General features: G+C 40.8%; 1 protein-coding gene across 7 annotated transcripts in view; it reads right to left on the bottom strand.

Annotated features, from left to right (window-relative positions):
• cita (citron rho-interacting serine/threonine kinase a) overlaps positions 1–20,635 on the bottom strand; it is a 228,091-nt gene that overhangs the window by 18,684 nt on the left and 188,772 nt on the right. For 4 of the 7 annotated variants that reach the window (XM_063034066.1, XM_063034067.1, XM_063034065.1 and 1 more), the window contains exons 37-43: positions 17,752–17,921; positions 17,529–17,570; positions 15,718–15,798; positions 7,901–8,036; positions 7,523–7,662; positions 603–695; positions 265–373 (exon numbers count right to left, since the gene is read on the bottom strand). In XM_063034066.1, the coding sequence (XP_062890136.1) occupies positions 265–373; positions 603–695; positions 7,523–7,662; positions 7,901–8,036; positions 15,718–15,798; positions 17,529–17,570; positions 17,752–17,921 (771 nt within the window). The remainder of the gene's footprint in view (positions 1–264; positions 374–602; positions 696–7,522; positions 7,663–7,900; positions 8,037–15,717; positions 15,799–17,528; positions 17,571–17,751; positions 17,922–20,635) is intronic. The other 3 variants (XM_063034069.1, XM_063034068.1, XM_063034070.1) reach the window with 1 other exon arrangement.

Genomic DNA, 20,635 nt, shown 5'->3' with positions numbered 1-20,635 from the left:
GCCACATGTTATTAATGAACTTCTCCTGTTCAACTGCTGTGGTAGTTTGAAGTTGCAGCTGAGAAGCCAGGCAAATGCACAGCTTAAACATTACTTTTTCCATCAACAACGTACAAAGGATGGCAATTTAATAATAAGATAAGAATAATGCTTCATTATTCACATCAGTATCAATTACTCCCAGGTCTGGCATCATACAAGTAAGAAGCAACCAAAACTGCTTTGAAGCTTTCAATGCTACAGTTTCACAGTAATTCTTCTTACCCTCCAGTGTGTAGTTCTTCATTTCCATCTCATAGAACTTGTTGGTTCCAATGATGATACTGTATGCAGTAAACTGTATACAACTGCAGGGCTCAGATGTTTCAATCTCCTATGGAGACATTGATAGTAATAGCCCAACGTGCAGATTATATAAAATCAAAATAAAACTAATTTGTCAGTGGGTAGCATATGGGCTATTTTTGACAATTCTACTGTATATCAGATAGAATAGCCTAAATCAGTAATTGTGTTACAGAAGAATGGTAGACTGCCATAAGTTAGAGTATTACAATTCTACTCTGAACAAGCTTTTCTATAAACTGCATGAGCACACTCACCTTGCGTATTGCAAAGCTGTCAAGACCCTCATTATAACGGAGGACATATACTTTATTTGGCATTGCTGCACAGATACAGGGTCCAGCCTCAATCTGATGAGAGAAAAAACATAATCATTACCGCAATGGATTCAGTGATAGGATTTTACAGTTCATGGCTCATCAACCATGTGTACTACTATCCCACAAGGAGGTCCATGTTTAAATAGTGACAATTTCCTGAGGTCAACACAAAAGTAGTTTAATTATCAGTGTAAGGCTCTCTAATCATGGCAAGGCCTACTGTGTGCAAATTCTAAAGGAGATATGTGCAGAATATACATGATGAAAGTACTTTGATAGCAAGCTAAGCCATGTTCCATTGTTTTGCCAGCACTTCTGACTTACAAAACATTTAGAAACTCTAAAGCTCATTTATTACAATTATTATTACTGTATTTTTTCTTTATTAATCTTTTTATTGATTTAAAAAGAGCATATATATGAGAATTATCTCAAACATATATATCAATAACAATACAAACAGAAAGTGAAATAGACATTATCAAAATCATGCATAGTATTAAGCTACTATGTAGTATATAATAAAAAAGAAGACAGCTAATTCTCCTCTTATCAATTCATAAAGGGAGAAAAAAAACTTCAAATTTTTAAAATGAGAAGAAAAAAGAAACCCACTACACCGTATGAAAAAAAGGGACTGGGCAGTCCATTCTGAGGATACGACCAAAAAAAGAGGAAAGACTTTCTGATCAAATCTAAAACTTCAAAAAAAAAATTGGAAGAGTAATAAATCAAATCAAATGAAAATATTGAATAAAAAGTCGCCAGATTTGCTCAAATTTAAAGGATATATCAAATGTCCACTTCTTATTTTCTTTGAACTTAAACAGGACATAATGGAGGAGGGCCAATAAGAAACAGCGGGTGGATTAGAATCCTTCCACCTCAATAAAATGGCTCTCCTAGCCAATAAAATTGAAAAGGCTATCATATGTTGAGCGGAAACAGGAATATTACCTTCTTCTGATAGGATAGTTCCAAAGATTGCCGTAAGTAAATTAGGTTGTAGGTCCAGATCCAAGACTTTTGCTAGCGTTTTAAAAACATCTCTCCAAAAATTATCTAGCTTTATGCAAGACCAAAACATATGAGTTAAAGTGGCCACCTCAATATTACATCTGTCACAAATAGGATTGATGCTGGAAAAAATACGTACTAGTTTATCCTTTGACATATGGGCCCAATGCACTACCTTGAACTGTATCAAGGAATGGAGGGCACAAATAGATGAGTTATTAACCAAATGAAAAATTTTACTCCATTGATTATCTCAAAAATGACTCTTGAAATTCCAATTCCCAAGCACATTTAATTTTATCGTTAGATATAATTCATAAATTCAATAACCGTTTATAAATTATAGCTATCAACCCTTTTTGAAGTGGTTTAAGCTGAAAGAGCGCATCTGTCATATTAGATGGATAAGCAGAAGGGTAATTTGGCAGCAAACCACGTAAAAAATCCTAATTTGTAAATATCTAAAAAAGTGTACATTAGATAAATCATATTTATCCACTAACTGAGAAAAAGACATTAAACAGTCCCCTAAAAACAAATCGAAAAAGGTTGTTGTTCCCTTGGTTTTCCAAATTAAAAATGCCTCATCCAAAATTGATGGTTTAAAAAAATAATTGAAATGGATATTACTAGAAAGAACAAAATTATTTAACTCAAAAAATCTATGAAACTGAAACCAAATTCTAAATGTATGTTTAATGATGGGATTAAAGGCTTGTCTACTAATCTTAGAAAACAAAAAGGGAAGAGGAGCTCCCAGTAAAGAGGCCAAAGAGAACCCCTTCACCGAGCTTTCCTCCAAATCCAACCATGAAAGCCATTCATGTATGTCTGAATAATGAAACAAAAAAGTAATATATCGAATATTACATGCCCAATAATACATTCTAAAATTTGGCAAAGCCATACCACCATCCTTTTTTAATTTCTGCAATAAGGGTTTACTCAATCTAGGATTTTTATTATTCCAAATATAAAATGAGATCTATTCTGTCAAAAAACATTTTAGGAACAAAGGAAGGAACTGCCTGAAATATATGTAAGAATTTCGGTAGAACTATCATTTTAATAGCATTAGTTCGACCTATTGATGATAATGTCATAGGTGACCATTTAGAAAGCATTTGTTGGGTGTAATCAATTAATGAGAGAAAATTATATTTATACAGGTCCTTAAAATTTTTAGTAATTTTAATACCAAGATAAGTAATTTTTAGCAATACTAAAAGGTCCTGGATGATATTGATCCGAGTAATTATTAATGGGAAATAACTCACTTTTATGTAAATTTAATTTATATCCAGATAAACTACTAAATTCAGAAAATATAGATAACATAGAAGGAATAGATTTCCTAGGATCTGAAATATAAACTAACAGGTCATCTGCATACAACAGAACCTTGTGTACTTTGTCCCCTCTCTTAATACCCTGAACAGTATTGGAATCTCTAAGACTATTACTGTTTTAAATCATAAATATTTAAATGTCCCTGAAAACAATTTACAAAATTTAAATAATTTAAAGCATGTAACTACTTTCCAGTAAAATGGACTTTATTTTGTTATGTTCTAATTGTGTTCTTTCTTGTAAAAAAAAGTGTATATTCTATTTTAAAATTTATGTTTTTCTTGTGAATGTTATGTGTCCATGACAATGCTGTAAGTTTTTCATTGCACCCGTGCATACATGTACTTGTGATAAGGCAATGAACTAGACTTAGAGTTAAAAAACTGTAGATTACTAAACCTTACCTTGCCATATGAATGGGTGGAGATGCTGCTCTAGCACCAAATCTAATTTGCTTTAGATATAGCAACACACATCAAAGTTGCTGGTGAATGCAGCAGGCCAGGCAGCATCTCTAGGAAGAGGTACAGTCGACATTTAGGCCCGAGACCCTTCGTCAGGACTAACTGAAGGAAGATCTAGTAAGAGATTGGAAAATGGGAGGGGGAGGGGGATATCCAAGGTGATAGGAGAAGACAGGAGGGGGAGGGATGGAGCCAAGAGCTGGACAGTTGATTGGCAAAAGGGATATGAGAGGATCATGGGACAGGAGGGCCAGGGAGAAGGAAAGGGGGGAGGGGGGGAAAACCCAGAGGATGGGTAAGGGGTATAGTCAGAGGGACAGAGGGAGAAAAAGGAGAAAGAGAGAAAAAGAATGCGTGTATATAAATAAATAACGGATGGAGTACGAAGGGGAGGTGGGGCATTAGTGGAAGTTAGAGAAGTCAATGTTCATGCCATCAGGTTGGAGGCTACCCAGACGGAATATAAGGTGTTGTTCCTCCAACCTGAGTGTGGCTTCATCTTTACAGTAGAGGAGGCCGTGGATAGACATATCAGAATGGGAATGGGATGTGGAATTAAAATGTGTGGCCACTGCGAGATCCTGCTTTCTCTGGTGGACAGAGCGTAGGTGTTCAGGAAAATGATCTCCCAGTCTGCGTCGGGTCTCGCCAATATATAGACGGCCACATCGGGAGCACCGGACGCAGTATATCATCCCAGCTGACTCACAGGTGAAGTGTCGCCTCACCTGGAAGGACTGTCTGGGGCCCTGAATGGTGGTAAGGGAGGAAGTGTAAGAGCATGTGTAGCACTTGTTCCCCTTACAAGGATAAGTGCCAGGAGGGAGATCAATGGGGAGGGATGGGGGGGACGAATGGACAAGGAAGTCGTGTAAGGAGCGATCCCTGCGGAAAGCAGGGGGGGGGAGGGAAAGATGTGCTTAGTGGTGGGATCCCATTGGAGGTGGCAGAAGTTACGGAGAATAATATGTTGGACCCAGAGGCTGGTGGGGTGGTAGGTGAGGACCAGGGAAACCCTATTCCTAGTGGGGTGGTGGGAGGATGGAGTGAGAGCAGATGTGTGTGAAATGGGGGAGATGCATTTGAGACACTTCACCTGTGAGTCGGCTGGGGTGACATACTGCGTCTGATGCTCCTGATGTGGCCCTCTATATATCGGCGAGACCCGATGCAGACTGGGAGATTGTTTTGCTGAACACCTACGCTCTGTCCGCCAGAGAAAGCAGGATCTCCCAGTGGCCACACATTTTAATTTCACATCCCATTCCCATTCTGATCTGTCTATTCACGGCCTCCTCTACTGTAAAGATGAAGCCACACTCAGGTTGGAGGAACAACACCTTATATTCCGTCTGGGTAGCCTCCAACCTGATGGCATGAACATTGACTTCTCTAACTTCCGCGAATGCCCCACCTCCCCCTCATACCCCATCCGTTATTTATTTATATACACACATTCTTTTTCTCTCTGTCCTTTTTCTCCCTCTGCCCCTTTCACTATACCCCTTGCCCATCCTCCGGGTTTCCTCCCCCCTTTCCTTCTCCCTGGGCCTCCTGTCCCATGATCCTCTCATATCCCTTTTGCCAATCACCTGTCCAGCTCTTGGCTCTATCCCTCCCCCTCCTGTCTTCTCTTATCATTTTGGATCTCTACCTCCCCCTCCCACTTTCAAATCTCTTACTAGCTCTTCCTTCAGTTAGTCCTGACGAAGGGTCTCGGCCTGAAACGTCAACTGTACCTCTTCCTAGAGATGCTGCCTGGCCTGCTGCGTTCACCAGCAACTTTGATGTGTGTTGCTTGAATTTCCAGCATCTGCAGAATTCCTCGTGTTATTGCTTTAGCTGTACCCTTGCCTTAAAAATTGCAGAAGGCATAAATGTCAAGTAAATGTGAGACTATAGTTTCCATTCAACTTTTTTCACTCTTCTTTCTCATCTCTAAGTGAAGGGAAAAGTAAACATTGAGCATTTTTCATCAGGTAGAGAATAATTTGCATAACAACATCTCTTGCCATAGCATACTGTGGTCTGGGTTTCTGAACCAAGCTAGATGGCCCTGTATACGAGGAAGTCATAGAAACCATAGAAACTACAGCACAGAAACGGGCCTTTTGGCCCTTCTTGGCTGTGCCGAACCATTTTCTGCCTAGTCCCACTGACCTGACACGGGCCATATCCCTCCATACACCTCCCATCCATGTATCTGTCCAATTTATTCTTAAATGTTAATAAAGCACCTGCATTTACCACCTCGTCTGGCAGCTCATTCCACACTCCCACCACTCTCTGTGTGAAGAAGCCCCCCCTAATGTTCCCTTTAAACTTTCCCCCCCCTCACCCTTAACCCATGTCCTCTGGTTTTTTTCTCCCCTTGCCTCAGTGGAAAAAGCCTGCTTGCATTCACTCTATCTATACCCATCATAATTTTATATACCTCTATCAAATCTCCCCTCATTCTTCTACGCTCCAGGGAATAAAGTCCCAACCTATTCAACCTTTCTCTGTAACTGAGTTTCTCAAGTCCCGGCAACATCCTTGTAAACCTTCTCTGCACTCTTACAACCTTATTTATATCCCTCCTGTAATTTGGTGACCAAAACTGAACATAATACTCCAGATTCGGCCTCACCAATGCCTTATACAACCTCATCATAACATTCCAGCTCTTATACTCAATACTTTGATTAATAAAGGCCAATGTACCAAAAGCTCTCTTTACGACCCTATCTACCTGTGACGCTACTTTTAGGGAATTTTGTAACTGTATTCCCAGATCCCTCTGTTCCACTGCACTCCTCAGTGCCTTACCATTAACCCTGTATGTTCTACCTTGGTTTGTCCTTCCAACATGCAATACCTCACACTTGTCTGTATTAAACTCCATCTGCCATTTTTCAGCCCATTTTTCCAGCTGGTCCAAGTCCCTCTGCAGGCTCTGAAAACCTTCCTCACTGTCTACTACACCTCCAATCTTTATATCATCAGCAAATTTTCTGATCCAATTTACCATATTATCATCCAGATCAGAAATATAGATGACAAATAACAATGGACCCAGCACTGATCCCTGTGGCACACCACTAGTCACAGGCCTCCACTCGGAGAAGCAATTCTCTACTACCACTCTTTGGCTTCTTCCATCGAGCCAATGTCTAATCCAATTTACCACCTCTCCATGTATACCTAGCAACTGAATTTTCCTAACTAACCTCCCATGCGGGACCTTGTCAAAGGCCTTACTGAAGTCCATGTAGACAATATCCACTGCCTTCCCTTCATCCACTTTCCTGGTAACCTCCTCGAAAAACTCCAATAGATTGGTCAAACATGACCTATCACGCACAAAGCCATGTTGACTCTCCCTAATAAGTCCCTATCTATCCAAATGCTTGTAGATTCTGTCTCTTAATACTCCCTCCAATAATTTACCTACTACCAACGTTAAACTTACTGGCCTATAATTTCCCGGATTACTTTTCGATCCTTTTTTAAACAACGGAACAACATGAGCCACTCTCCAATCCTCCGGCACCTCACCTGTAGACAGCGATATTTTTAATATTTCTGCCAGGGCCCCTGCAATTTCAACACTAATCTCCTTCAAGTCAGGTCCCGGGGATTTATCCACTTTAATTTTCCTCAAGACAACAAGGACCTCCTCCTTTTCAATCTGTACAGTTTCCATGATCTCACTACTTGTTTCCCTTAATTAAGTCCCTTGCAACTGACAGTGGTAAAATTCCTAATATTGAAATAAATTCATATCTTAGAGCTAGAATACTCTAACAAAGTGAATATTTAATACAGTCATTTTAAATATTCAGATAAATGTCTTATAGTAGATAACAGACACCTATATATGTTTGTTCTGGCTGTTACTTAAATCTACTTACTCACACATTGACTCATAAATGAACATGACTGGACATTCAGAATAGGATTATAGAAATTTAAACTGACAAATTGCTTTTGAAGTTGAACTGACTGTTTTGCATATGATAAATAAATCTGATTAAAAGTGCTCACTTTTCCTACTGCAAACAGGTGGCATCCTTTCAAGTTATCAAAAACTGTAGGTATGAGCTCTGGCTGGGCTGGCAGATGGGACTGAGCTATCGATAGCTTCACCTTCTTAATATCCACAAAACAGAGGGTTCGCTCCTCCCCTGTCAAACAGATAATGTAATTAATCATTCACAACCACTCTTGATGTGGGTGAAGTGTTTTGAGAATGCATAAAAATGTGAAAGTCTGTAAAAAAAAATCTGTATTACAATCAGTACTAAATAAAACTATAAATTTATACCCTTTGAATTAAACATTTATGGTGTGATAGCAGTTTTCTAAAGTTGTACCTGACCTGTTTACTTGCTGGCTAACACATTCAAACAAGTCCATAATAACCTGCAATCATGATGAGTCGATCAAGTTCCTTTAGGATATGAAGCTGGAACACTGACCCCACACCCGGAATGTGCACAAGGGAGTTCTTCACAACATTTAATGCATATAGACCTTCTTCTGTCCCAACCAGCACAATCTGTAGATACACAAAAATCAGCTCTCCTCAGAAAAAAAGCATCGTAAGTAGATACTTTCTGATGACTTAATGCATGGGCTCTAGTTATAATCACATCCTTAATAAGAATGTACACCAAAACTTTGTTTTTTTCTGCTCCATCACTACCCCAAAACAAATTACATACACATATCCATAATGGGAAAGACATTAACCCTTCAAACCAGTTTCAGTACTGTGTGAGGTAGTGGCTGATTGGTGATCTAATACAGAAGATACTGTATCTGCTTTTGTCCTACTTCTCTTAATTTAATTGGTTAACAAAAATTACCAATGTGAGGATCAAAATTATTGAGGGGAATTCAGGGTAATGGGGAAAAGGCAGGTAGGTGGAGATGAGTCCATGGACAGATCAGCCATTGAATGGCAGAGCAGGCTCGACAGGCCAGATGGCTTACACCTGTTCCTATTTCTTATGTTCTTTTATATGGATGCACTTACCTTTCAAACGTAAACACACACTAATCCAAATGGGACTACAATATAAATTGCAGTGCATTGAAATAACCCTTCTGCATTCTTCTTGGAAAGATGGATGGAAACATTTATAAACTAAGTTTGAGATGCCTAAGCCAATTGACAGTCATTCTGGTGAACGCAGCAGGCCAGGCAGCATCTCTAGGAAGAGGTGCAGTCGACGTTTCAGGCCGAGACCCTTCGTCAGGACTAACTGAAGGAAGGGTGAGTAAGGGATTTGAAAGTTGGAGGGGGAGGGGGAGATCCAAAATGATAGGAGAAGACAGGAGGGGGAGGGATAGAGCCAAGAGCTGGACAGGTGATAGGCAAAAGGGATACGAGAGGATCATGGGACAGGAGGTCCGGGAAGAAAGACAAGGAGGTGAGGGGGGAACCCAGAGGATGGGCAAGGGGTATATTCAGAGGGACAGAGGGAGAAAAAGGAGAGTGATAGAAAGAATGTGTGTATAAAAATAAGTAACAGATGGGGTACAAGGGGGAGGTGGGGCATTAGCAGAAGTTAGAGAAGTCGATGTTCATGCCATCAAGTTGGAGGCTACCCAGATGGAATATAAGATGTTGTTCCTCCAACCTGAGTGTGGCTTCATCTTTACAGTAGAGGAGGCCGTGGATAGACATGTCAGAATGGGAATGGGATGTGGAATTAAAATGTGTGGCCATTGGGAGATCCTGGCTTTCTCTGGCGGACAGAGCGTAGATGTTCAGCAAAGCAGTCTCCCAGTCTGCATCGGGTCTCGCCAATATATAAAAGGCCACATCGGGAGCACCGGACGCAGTATATCACCCCAGCCGACTCACAGGTGAAGTGTTGCCTCACCTGGAAGGACTGTTTGGGGCCCTGAATGGTGGTAAGGGAGGAAGTGTAAGGGCATGTGTAGCACTTGTTCCGCTTACACGGATAAGTGCCAGGAGGGAGATCAGTGGGGAGGAATGGGGGGGACGAATGGACAAGGGAGTTGCGTAGGGAGTGATCCCTGCGGAATGCAGAGGGGGGGGGAGGGAAAGATGTGCTTAGTGCCTGTCCTGGCCGACCTATTGTCTCAGCTTGCTCCTGCCCCACCGAACTCGTTTCTGCAGCCAGTCCTGGCCGACCTATTGTCTCAGCTTGCTCCTGCCCCACCAAACTCGTTTCTGCATACCTCGACACGGTTTTATCCCCCCTTGTTCAATCCCTTCCGACCTATGTTCATGACACTTCTCACGCTTTTAAACTTTTCGATGATTTTAAGTTCCCTGGCCCCCACCGCTTTATTTTCACCATGGATGTCCAGTCCCTATATACTTTGAACCCCCATCAGGAAGGTCTCAAAGCTCTATGCTTCTTTTTGGATTCCAGACCTAATCAGTTCCCCTCTACCACCACTCTGCTCCGTCTAGCGGAATTAGTCCTTACTCTTAATAATTTCTCCTTTGGCTCCTCCCACTTCCTCCAAACTAAAGGTGTAGCTATGGGCACCCGTATGGGTCCTAGCTATGCCTGCCTTTTTGTTGGTTTTGTGGAACAATCTATGTTCCGTGCCTATTTTGGTATCTGTCCCCCACTTTTCCTTCGCTACATCGACGACTGCATTGGCGCTGCTTCCTGCACGCATGCAGAACTCGTTGACTTTATTAACTTTGCCTCCAACTTTCACCCTGCCCTCAAGTTTACCTGGTCCATTTCAGAAACCTCCCTCCCCTTTCTAGATCTTTCTGTCTCTATCTCTGGAGACAGCTTATCCACTGATGTCTACTATAAGCCTACTGACTCTCACAGTTATCTGGACTATTCCTCTTCTCACCCTGTCTCTTGCAAAAACGCCATCCCCTTCTCGCAATTCCTCCGTCTCCACCACATCTGCTCTCAGGATGAGGCTTTTCATTCTAGGACGAGGGAGATGTCTTCCTTTTTTAAAGAAAGGGGCTTCCCTTCCTCCACTATCAACTCTGCTCTTAAACGCATCTCCCCCATTTCACGTACATCTGCTCTCACTCCATCCTCCCGCCACCCCACTAGGAATAGGGTTCCCCTGGTCCTCACCTACCACCCAACCAGCCTCCGGGTCCAACGTATTATTCTCCGTAACTTCCGCCACCTCCAACGGGATCCCACCACTAAACACATCTTTCCCTCCTCTGCTCTCTCTGCATTCCGCAGGGATCGCTCCCTACGCAACTCCCTTGTCCATTCATCCCCCCCATCCCTCTCCACTGATCTCCCTCCTGGCACTTATCCGTGTAAGCGGAACAAGTGCTACACATGCCCTTACACTTCCTCCCTTACCACCATTCAGGGCCCCAAACAGTCCTTCCAGGTGAGGCAACACTTCACCTGTGAGTCGACTGGGGTGATATACTGTGTCCGGTGCTCCCGATGTGGCCTTTTATATATTGGTGAGACCCGACGCAGACTGGGAGACCGCTTTACTAAACATCTACGCTCTGTCCACCAGAGAAAGCAGGATCTCCCAGTGGCCACACATTTTAATTCCACATCCCATTCCCATTCTGACATGTCTATCCACGGCCTCCTCTACTGTAAAGATGAAGCCACACTCAGGTTGGAGGAACAATACCTTATATTCCGTCTGGGTAGCCTCCAATCTGATGGCATGAACATCGACTTCTCTAACTTCCGCTAATGCCCCACCTCCCACTCGTACCCCATCTGTTACTTATTTTTATACACACATTCTTTCTCTCACTTTCCTTTTTCTCCCTCTGTCCCTCTGAATATACTCCTTGCCCATCCTCTGGGTCCCCCCCCCGCTTGTCTTTCTTCCCGGACCTCCTGTCCCATGATCCTCTCGTATCTCTTTTGCCTATCACCTGTCCAGTTCTTGGCTCTATCCCTCCCCCTCCTGTCTTCTCCTATCATGTTGGATCTCCCCCTCCCCCTCCAGCTTTCAAATCCCTTACTCACTCTTCCTTCAGTTAGTCTTGACGAAGGGTCTCGGCCTGAAACGTCGACTGCACCTCTTCCTAGAGATGCTGCCTGGCCTGCTGCGTTCACCAGCAACTTTTATGTATGTTGCTTGAATTTCCAGCATCTGCAGAACTCCTGTTGTTTGACAGTCATTCTGGAGAGGTTTTTATAATCTATGCATTTAGAGATACAGTGCCGGCCCAACGGGCCACACAGTCCAACAACCCACCTATTTAACCCTGGCCTAACACACAGGACAATTTACTATGACCAATTAACTTCCTAACCGATATGTATTTGGAACATGGGGCAGGCAGCACGTGAGGACCGATATGTCTTTGGAACATGGGAGGGAGTAGGCTGGTGGGGCAGGCAGCACGTGAGGTGGTTGGTTCTTCTGCATAGCTTGTTGGTTGTTAATACCACCCTAATGCTTTCTCCATTTAAAATGGTCACGATTCAGAGGCTTCCAGCCACGGGAATGTTGTACTTCCAGGAAGTTTTCCATAGGTCTATTCTTCTGCCCATCTGGTTAATATCTCCCATGACTAAGCTTGAAATAGAATGCTTATTTTGGGAATATGGTGTCAATTTTTCTTTACACAGCCGATTGAGAGTATCTAGGACTTCTAAGGGAATATAAAGAGGAAGAGGATAGCTGAAGTGAATGTTGATCTCTTAAAAATTGATACTGGGGAAAGTAATAATTTCTAAATGGTCATTTTGGATTAATTTTCATGATTGAAAATACTAAAACTATCCTTTGATAATAATAGAAAAGCAAAAGACTACAGGGAAGAAGGAACTTAAAATAATTTCGTTCACAATGACAAGAAAAAGATTGAAGATAGTCCCTGGATCCCGTGGCCTGCCCTGGGTCTTAAAGTGGTTGTAGAGACAGTAAATACATAAGTAATAAATCCACCAAAGTTCCCTGGATTCTGGAAGTCCCAGAGGATCACTCTTTTCAGATGGAATTCAGGATTTTTTTGTTATCTTCTACAAATATATTTAAGGCAGAGATCATCAAGCATTTAAATTACAAGGGCGTAAAGAGGTTACAATAAAGTTTGAAAAGTGATACTGAGTCAAGATTGGGTCAGTCACAAACCTACTGAATGGCAGAGTGGTTTTGAGTGCCTGATTAAGCTACTTGTACTTTGTTGCTTATGTCCGTAGGGTATAGAACAGGGGTTCCCAGTCTTTTTTATGCCATGGACCAATACCATTAAGAAAAGGCTCATGGACCCCAGGTTGGGAATCCCTGGTCTGGAACTTAGTCCACTCGTCATCACCATTAAAATTGATGACACTGTAGTGCTGGGAGCAGACTGGCATTAATGGTTGTAATGAAAAGGATGGCAGACTGGATGTAAATAGCAGGAAATATCTGTAGGCACCAGCTCTAGCTGGACTGGCAGATGGGATTGAGCTCCAAGAGGAGTATCCGCGAGTTCACTGCTTGGACCGCAGATACTCACAATATATGAAATTGGTTTAGGTGAAGGAAATATATGTAATTTTTCCAAGTCTGCAGATCACATAAAGCTAGGTGCAAAGATGAGTACTGAGGAGGATGCAGAGAGTGATTTAGATATGTTAAGTGAGTGAACTGCATTGAAGAGCATTCAAATATTTGGAAGACAGTGTATTGTCTGAACAGTGAGATTAGGAAATGGAGAGGTTACAGCAAGGTCTGGGTATCTTTGTGTGTCAGTCCATGAAGCAAGCAAAAAAGTCCAACAGCTAGTCAATAAATCAAATATTCTGGCCCTCCTGGTGAGAGGGGGTGTGGATGTCTCATTCCATTTGTACAGGGCTTTGATGAAATTGCAGCATAATCTTTGAATGCAGTTTTGGCTCCTTTTCTGAAGAATAATATCTGTGCTATAAATGAAGTGCAGTAATTACTTACGAGATTGATTTCTGGAGTTGCAGCAGGGGTGCATGATTGGGCTAATAGTCACGAGAGTTTAAAAGACTGAAAGAGGAGCTCACTGCAGAAAAGATGTCCCTGTGGTAGGGCCAAAGCCGAAGGAAATACAGCAAGCCATTTAGGAGCAAGATGTAGAGAAGTTCCTATATCCAAAGGATGGCAAATCAATTAAATTCTCAACTACAGAAGGTATTTGGGCCAAATTACTAAATACATTTACATTATTATACAATATCAATGGCTAAAGAAACCAAGTGAAATGGGGAAAAGTTGGGAGCAGGGCACTGAGTTTTGATGATCTGCCATGATCACACTGAATGGCAGAGCAGACTCAAAGAGCAAAATGATATACACCTCTTTCTAAATTTATACACTCTATACTTACGATTTCTCACTAATGAAGCTGACCATATTTTTATGTAGCAGTACTAATGCCAATTTTAGGCATGGGCTGGTAAGTGGCATGTAACATTTGTGCCAGAAATATGCTGGGTTATGCCCATTTCCAACAAGAGACAGCCCAATAATTTATCATTGACGTGGTGTTATCATCAGAATCAGAATCAGAATCAGGTTTATTATCACCGGCATGTGACGTGAAATTTGTTAACTTAGCAGACAGTGCCAAAATTCTGGAGGTCATAATTAGAAACACAATGGACTAGTAACATAAACATTGTGCCTACAAGAGCAGGCCTGAGGATGTGTGTCCTGCAGCGGATGGCTGACCTGACATTCGTAAACCTTCTTTCAACTACAAAGCATAAGCATACGTCAGGAACGTAATTGAATACTTCCTGCCTCATTGTATAAGTGGAGTGGTACTAATTCTCAAGTAGTTCAGGATTATTCAGGACAAAGTCACCTGCCTGATTGATACCTCATTCGCCCCACGATGGCAGCACTGTGTACCACAAATACACCAAGTTACTCACCCCTGTGATTCTGACAGCATCTCCAAAACTCATGACTGCTATAACCAAAGATGAGGGCAGCGGTGTAGGGCATCACCACCACCTGCGTAACCACCTCCAAGACACCTACCATCTTGATTTTGAAACATTGTTATTGCTTCATCTGCTTTGGAAACCCTGGAACACTCCCCAGCAGCACAATGCTGTGGGTGTATCTTCACCAAAAGACTGCACTGGTGAGCTCACCAGTTTCTCAAAGGCAACTGGGGACGGCTGATAGAAGAGCTGACCTTGCCTCTGATGCCCATACTACAAATAATGGAAAGCAGTTAAAAACTTCACACTACATAACCCATGCCTCTAAATTCAATTCCAGTGTTGATAATGTGAGCACTGACCAAATGAAATTTGATTCTTTTTCATGAACATATCATGGTAAAACCAACTCTCTGTCATTTTGTGTTACATGAAGATTTTGATTGGGCATGTCCTGTCCGGATTTCCCTTTGGAACCCTGGCAAAACATCCATCTCAGAAGTATGTAAGATAATATTCTGTAATTAAACATTTAGTTATTTTTATTGAATTGCAGAGACACTTGGAGCATACTGTTCCAGAGAAGGCCATTGTAAGTACTGTGATCGCTTATTAATGCACTCAACCATGAAGCCTGTAAGATACTTACCTTCAATTTTCCCTTCCAAAGTTAAGACTTTCTCAAGTCTATAAGTCTCCCAGTGCTCATCCCTCACCACCAAAATGCCCCATCATCCCACAACTCCAGGAAGGCATTATCATGGCAATATCTGACAATCTCACTGCCTCTCGTTTCTCATTCCTTCTTCTCCGGCTCCCAGTCCATTGTGGACATTTGCTAGATTTCCAACTCTCAATCAGCCATATGTGCAACGACAACCAGTCTCTGATTCTCGGATACATTCTAATTCCACTCCGATACAAGCAGTTGGACCAGCTTTCTATGCCTGTTCTCAAGAGAGGTGAATCAGATGGCATGTGATTGTTAAAACGAAAGGGCAATATCCACTCTGTCACCTTGAACCAATGAGCAAAGTAGCAATGAGCTCATTCACTCATCTTGTTTTAATCGCTCTTTATGAGTGAACTCATTTCAATAAAATCATCACCCATTCTTTTAAACTAGAGTGAGCAACCACTAATCTTATATAACAGCTCCTCACAAGAAAACTTCTATTCCTAGAAGTTAACCTATTGGTTCTAGGCTCTACCACCTCCAAGGCAGGTACATTAATATGCCTGTGACCTCAAAGGTCAGGCTTCATTTTAACTCTGCAGTCTGAAAAAGTAACATGTCTGTATTTTGACCCTGTGGCTGGCAAATGACCATAAATTAGCTACAGCGAAAATCTATTTATTCTGTTTCCAACATACCTGCTCACTGAGTGGTAGAGTGCAATTTATATCCAAACGGTCATCTCCCTCCAGCTTCAGCAAAGAATTTCCCAGTAATTTCTGCAGAATTAAACAAACTATCACATTAGTATGTGCTTCCATGGACATGTATGTTTCTCCATAATTTGTGCAAACTCAGTTTACAGTTTTGGACAGAAATGTACTTTTTAATTAATCACTCACTCCAGCATTGACAATTAGACTGCACTGATACATTATGGAACTGAGATAATATAAAAAAGGATTAGTTTGAGTTAAATGGCATCAAGTGATTGTTAGCAAAGCCTATGATGTATGTGTCACTAAAACATAAAAACATGAAATTTGAAACATTGAAGTCTTTTGGACTAGAGTACTTAGGGTCATTCTATTTTGATTAATGAAGTCTACAAAGTGTCAAAATTCAAGAGTTTTGATGAAAGAACAGGAATTAACATTTTATTTTATAATTAACCAGACCATAGAGATTTATGATAAATATATAGAAACAAGCATGGACATTTAGTTCCTTAGTTCTGTTCCACTTTATTTTGGTCTGCAATTTTAGATTCATATGCTCTAATTAATAAATATAATCAACAATTCTCCCATTTTTAGATGGTAGAGTTTCAATTTATTATCATTCACTAATTGTAAAAGTGTTTTTTATTTTAATTTCCAAATGATCTGGCTCTAATTTGTTATTTATGTCTATCTAGTTTGAGACTTCCCAAGTAATGGCAATGATTAACCTCCATCAATTCTCCTTAATATTTTGTCAAATCCTAAACTTCTAAATTCCAGAGAATTGAACCATGGTTTGCTCAATGAAAATTTCCAGGAAGTGCAAGGCAAAGCGTCTACCTTTGACATTTAATAGCATCACTACATCTGAGTCAACCCTCCATGAATATCCTGGGGATCACCATTAATGAGCAAGTCAACTCCAGCAGTCATATATGTACTGAGTCTTAAGAACAGATCGGTAGTTGAAGATCCTGTGTGGTTGACTGAACTCTTAACACCCTAAAACCTTTTCGCTATCTGTGAGGCACATATCAGGAGTGTAATGGAATTCTCTCCACTTACCTGAGTGTGTGTTGAAACCAATTGCACAAAAAAAAAAGCCCAATATCAGCCAGAGCAAACTATTAAGGATAACTCGCACAGAAGTTTATTTGAACTTCTATCAGTAGAAATGGAGATAATTTGCCATGAACTGCCAGGACTGCAGTTTTTATTTGTGGTTCTGCCAGACAATTTTAGGCTTAGTGTAGATGATTGCTAATCAAGATGCAGTTCATGAACCAATGAAAACATGGTAAACGCATGCCAGCAAAAGTGATCAATGTTTGGTAATGTGTCAACAGCATGACTTAGCAGGAAGAAACCATCTTGAAGAACTGTTTACTTCAAGAAGAGCCATGGTTGCTGGTTGTCCGTGCCAATGTAGAATATTCACTTATGTTTCCCTAGAAAGGTGAAGCTTTTCTCTTCGTATCAGAAAGCATACATATGCTTGAGTAAGGCCTAAAGATGGGTAGTTTTATTCTATTAATTTTTTGATGGTTATAGAGCCTGTACATGTCTTTGAAACTACAATAATTAATGTCAAATGCATCACATGTGAAACCATTTAAACAAGCAATTAATTTCAAAACATTTTGCAAGGCAGAAATTTTAGTTTTTGTAATGTTGAAAGCTTGTTGTATTAATAAGCCCCATAAAGATGAAAAGCAATGCTGCAAAATATATTTTGCAGTGGCATGCAGGGCAAGCATAGGACAAGCACAATTGTGTAATTGTTTTACCTTCACCAACAGGATAAGGTCATCGCTCTGGGCCACTTCAGCCTATCATATATTGACAATAGGGATCATTCCAGGCTATAGCACATGCTTAGTTAGAAACATGAACTATCAATGGCAAACAAGTCAAATTGTCAGATTACAATAAATATAAACAAGGGTTATGTTTCAAGGAATTTTAGATGAAAGAAAACTGGATAAGCATAATCTAAATACTGGCACTTACAGCAGCTCTCTCTGCTTTTTCACATGATTTCCGTCCAGAAGCTGCAACAGACTCCAACACGGCGACCCAGCGCTGCTTGTCCGGGAAGCTCGGAGCAAGCATGTAGAGTGTCTGACCAGGCCAGCAGGTTGTGTGTGGCTGAGATTCTAACTTCAGCACATAAGGCACATCTATGAGGAGAGGAATTTGAAGGAAAGGACAACTACTGACTACTGTAATATCAAAAGCATTGTCTTATATTTTTGAATACAACCAAACCATCAATGGAAAAATAATAAAATTTCTTGCGGCTTTATGTCATTTATATATACACATAAGGATTATATTTATGGACTCCCTCTTTAAAACCATTCACCCAAAGTAGGAAGGAGATTTGTATTCTCCATCTCATAGTTACCCACCTCTTTCAAATAGAGATATCCTCCACACAACAATGAGAAAGGTCAGAGCTCTTTGCAATGTCCAGTTATTTTATACCTCAACATTGCAAAGAATTTATTCTTTTTTTCTACTGATCATTGGTTTGTTTACCAGAAGATGTAACATTTAAAAATCTTTGAATAGAATCTTAAAAACTTGTATCACAGAAGGAGGCTATCCAAACCACTGTTGCTGTGCAGCCCTAAAGAAAAGCAGCTTGGTCTAGTCCCACTTCCCTGTTCAAATTCAGTGACCAGTTAGCTTATAGCACCTCAAGGGCCTTTCTGCTTAAATTTTAAATACGAGGAGGATTTCTGCTATAACAATTGTCAGGTAGACGCCCAAATTCCCAACATTGCACAGTACTTTCCAAATTTTACTGTAAATCTATTTACTTCTCCAAGGGAAATAGAGCTATTTATTCTGCTCAGGCTTGTTACAGTTTTATATACTTACGTCAAATCTCCACTTGGCCACCTCTGTCCCAAGGAAATCAACCCCAGATTCTCAGATTCTGACAATATCTCCATGACTCTCACCAGAACTACCACACCCTATGTTGCATTACATCAGCTGTGGTGTAAACTGCTTTGTGCAGTTCAAGCACAATCCCTTTACTCTTGTATTCTATATCATGGCCTTTCCTGTAACACTAATGCCTTGTTATCTATCTGACCTGCTATCTTCAGGGGTTTATGGACATCAGTTCAAAAGTTGCTTTAATCCTCGTCATATCATCCCTTGCCTTATTTGTTATCCTAAAATCTTATAATTGTCGATTTGCTATGTTTCTGCTCATTCGTCCAATGATATTTTTCTGTAGCTTACAGCTTTCTTCATCATTATCAACTGCCTGGTCAAACATCACTACATCTGCAAAAGTATTAAATATAAGGAGCACAAATAAATCTAAAATACTGATTATATATCCACAAAGGCAATAGAAAAAGCCAGTGGATCAATTCTTCAAATCAAGTTCAAGTTTAATTGTCATTCAACTATACACAGGAATCCAGCCAAACGTAACACTGTTCCTCTGCCATGGTACTGACAATCACATACAGCACATATAATTACGGCAGCAGAAAAACAGAGAAAAAAATATAATAATACAGCCCAGGTCCCTAGGTGTCAGCCTGTAGATTCATGGTGTATGGATGTTGTCCTGAAGCCACGTTTCCGCAGCAGATCTTCATGTCGTGCAACTGCAGCTGAGGGTGAACGCAATCCAGCTTGTCTTCACGGAAGCAAACACTGGAGGGCAGCACCAAGGGAGGAGCCAGCTCCCAACCCAGTACGAATCCCAATCCAGTGATACACAGCTGTGCAACAACCGAGGCAACTCAGCTTCCCCACTGCCAGTCTGGCCAATGAACCGGTAAACCGGACTCACTGTATTCTACATTACCAATGTCCAACAGGGATCTTGTGGTCACAATAAAAATGTCCAAGTCCATCATATCCATCATTTGTTGGATCACGCACCGCCTCCACACACTGCCTCTGACCCCTTCTTCCCTGAGTGGCTGAAGCAGGCTGCAACATGGTGCAAAACAAAGTCCAGCTCCACTGCTATCCAGCAACTCGCCAGTGGGGTGCATTTGCTGTACTTGATGTTCTTAATATCCCTCAGGTTCTTGCGATCATAAAAAAAGATCCAAAGGACGTACAATTACACCTTTGATTGGATCCAGAGAGGCCACTGCATCCAAGCACACCACCATCTTACCAGAATTAGCCTTCACATTGCAAATTCTTTTTGCTTTTATACTCTCTTTTGACTTTTACCGTGACATTTCAATACTAACCTAGACATTCTGCAACAATTCATTGCCTGTACATGAAAGAAGTTTTTGCTCTTTGTTGCGACATAGTTTATACAAGCTGATTTTTGAAAACTAAAACCATGAATCCAGTTACTGCTTTAAAATATTTCAAGAAATGTTAGCTAGATTATTAATTTTCATTTTCCATAAACAAATTCAGTTTGAGAAATCCATTCCTTTGTTTCCTCTCTCCAAATACATCTTTCACATTTGTCTTCTTTGAATTGCACCTGTAGTTTTATTTGTCTAATCAGCTAACCTTGCATTTTAAAATGTATTTATGTAGGTAGTTAATAATGAAGAAGCAACTTCATATAGTATTAACTACTTACATTTAAGTTGAAATAATATGTAATATTTGTAAAATAAAAACACGCGTGTCCTGGCAGTGAGCACTGCATATGTCTAATGTAAACAGCCTTCCATTGAATAAAACACTTGCTCACCTTTACACTTTGTATTCTATTTGGAACATGCTTGTCACTTGGCTTCTTAATCCACAGCTCGTCCTGTCTTAGCATTCTGCCACATAGGACTGACTCAAACAAAAATAAGACCATACACTATTTCTTAAACAGGTAAAAAGGCAACCTCTTTCCAGGCCTCTCTAATTGGTCAACAAAATATAGGTGCATAGT

Source organism: Mobula hypostoma, chromosome 27 (genome assembly GCF_963921235.1).
Source record: "Mobula hypostoma chromosome 27, sMobHyp1.1, whole genome shotgun sequence".
NCBI lineage: Eukaryota > Metazoa > Chordata > Chondrichthyes > Myliobatiformes > Myliobatidae > Mobula > Mobula hypostoma.
Note: the sequence above shows the minus strand (reverse complement) of the source record. Positions and strands in the feature narration are given on the sequence as shown.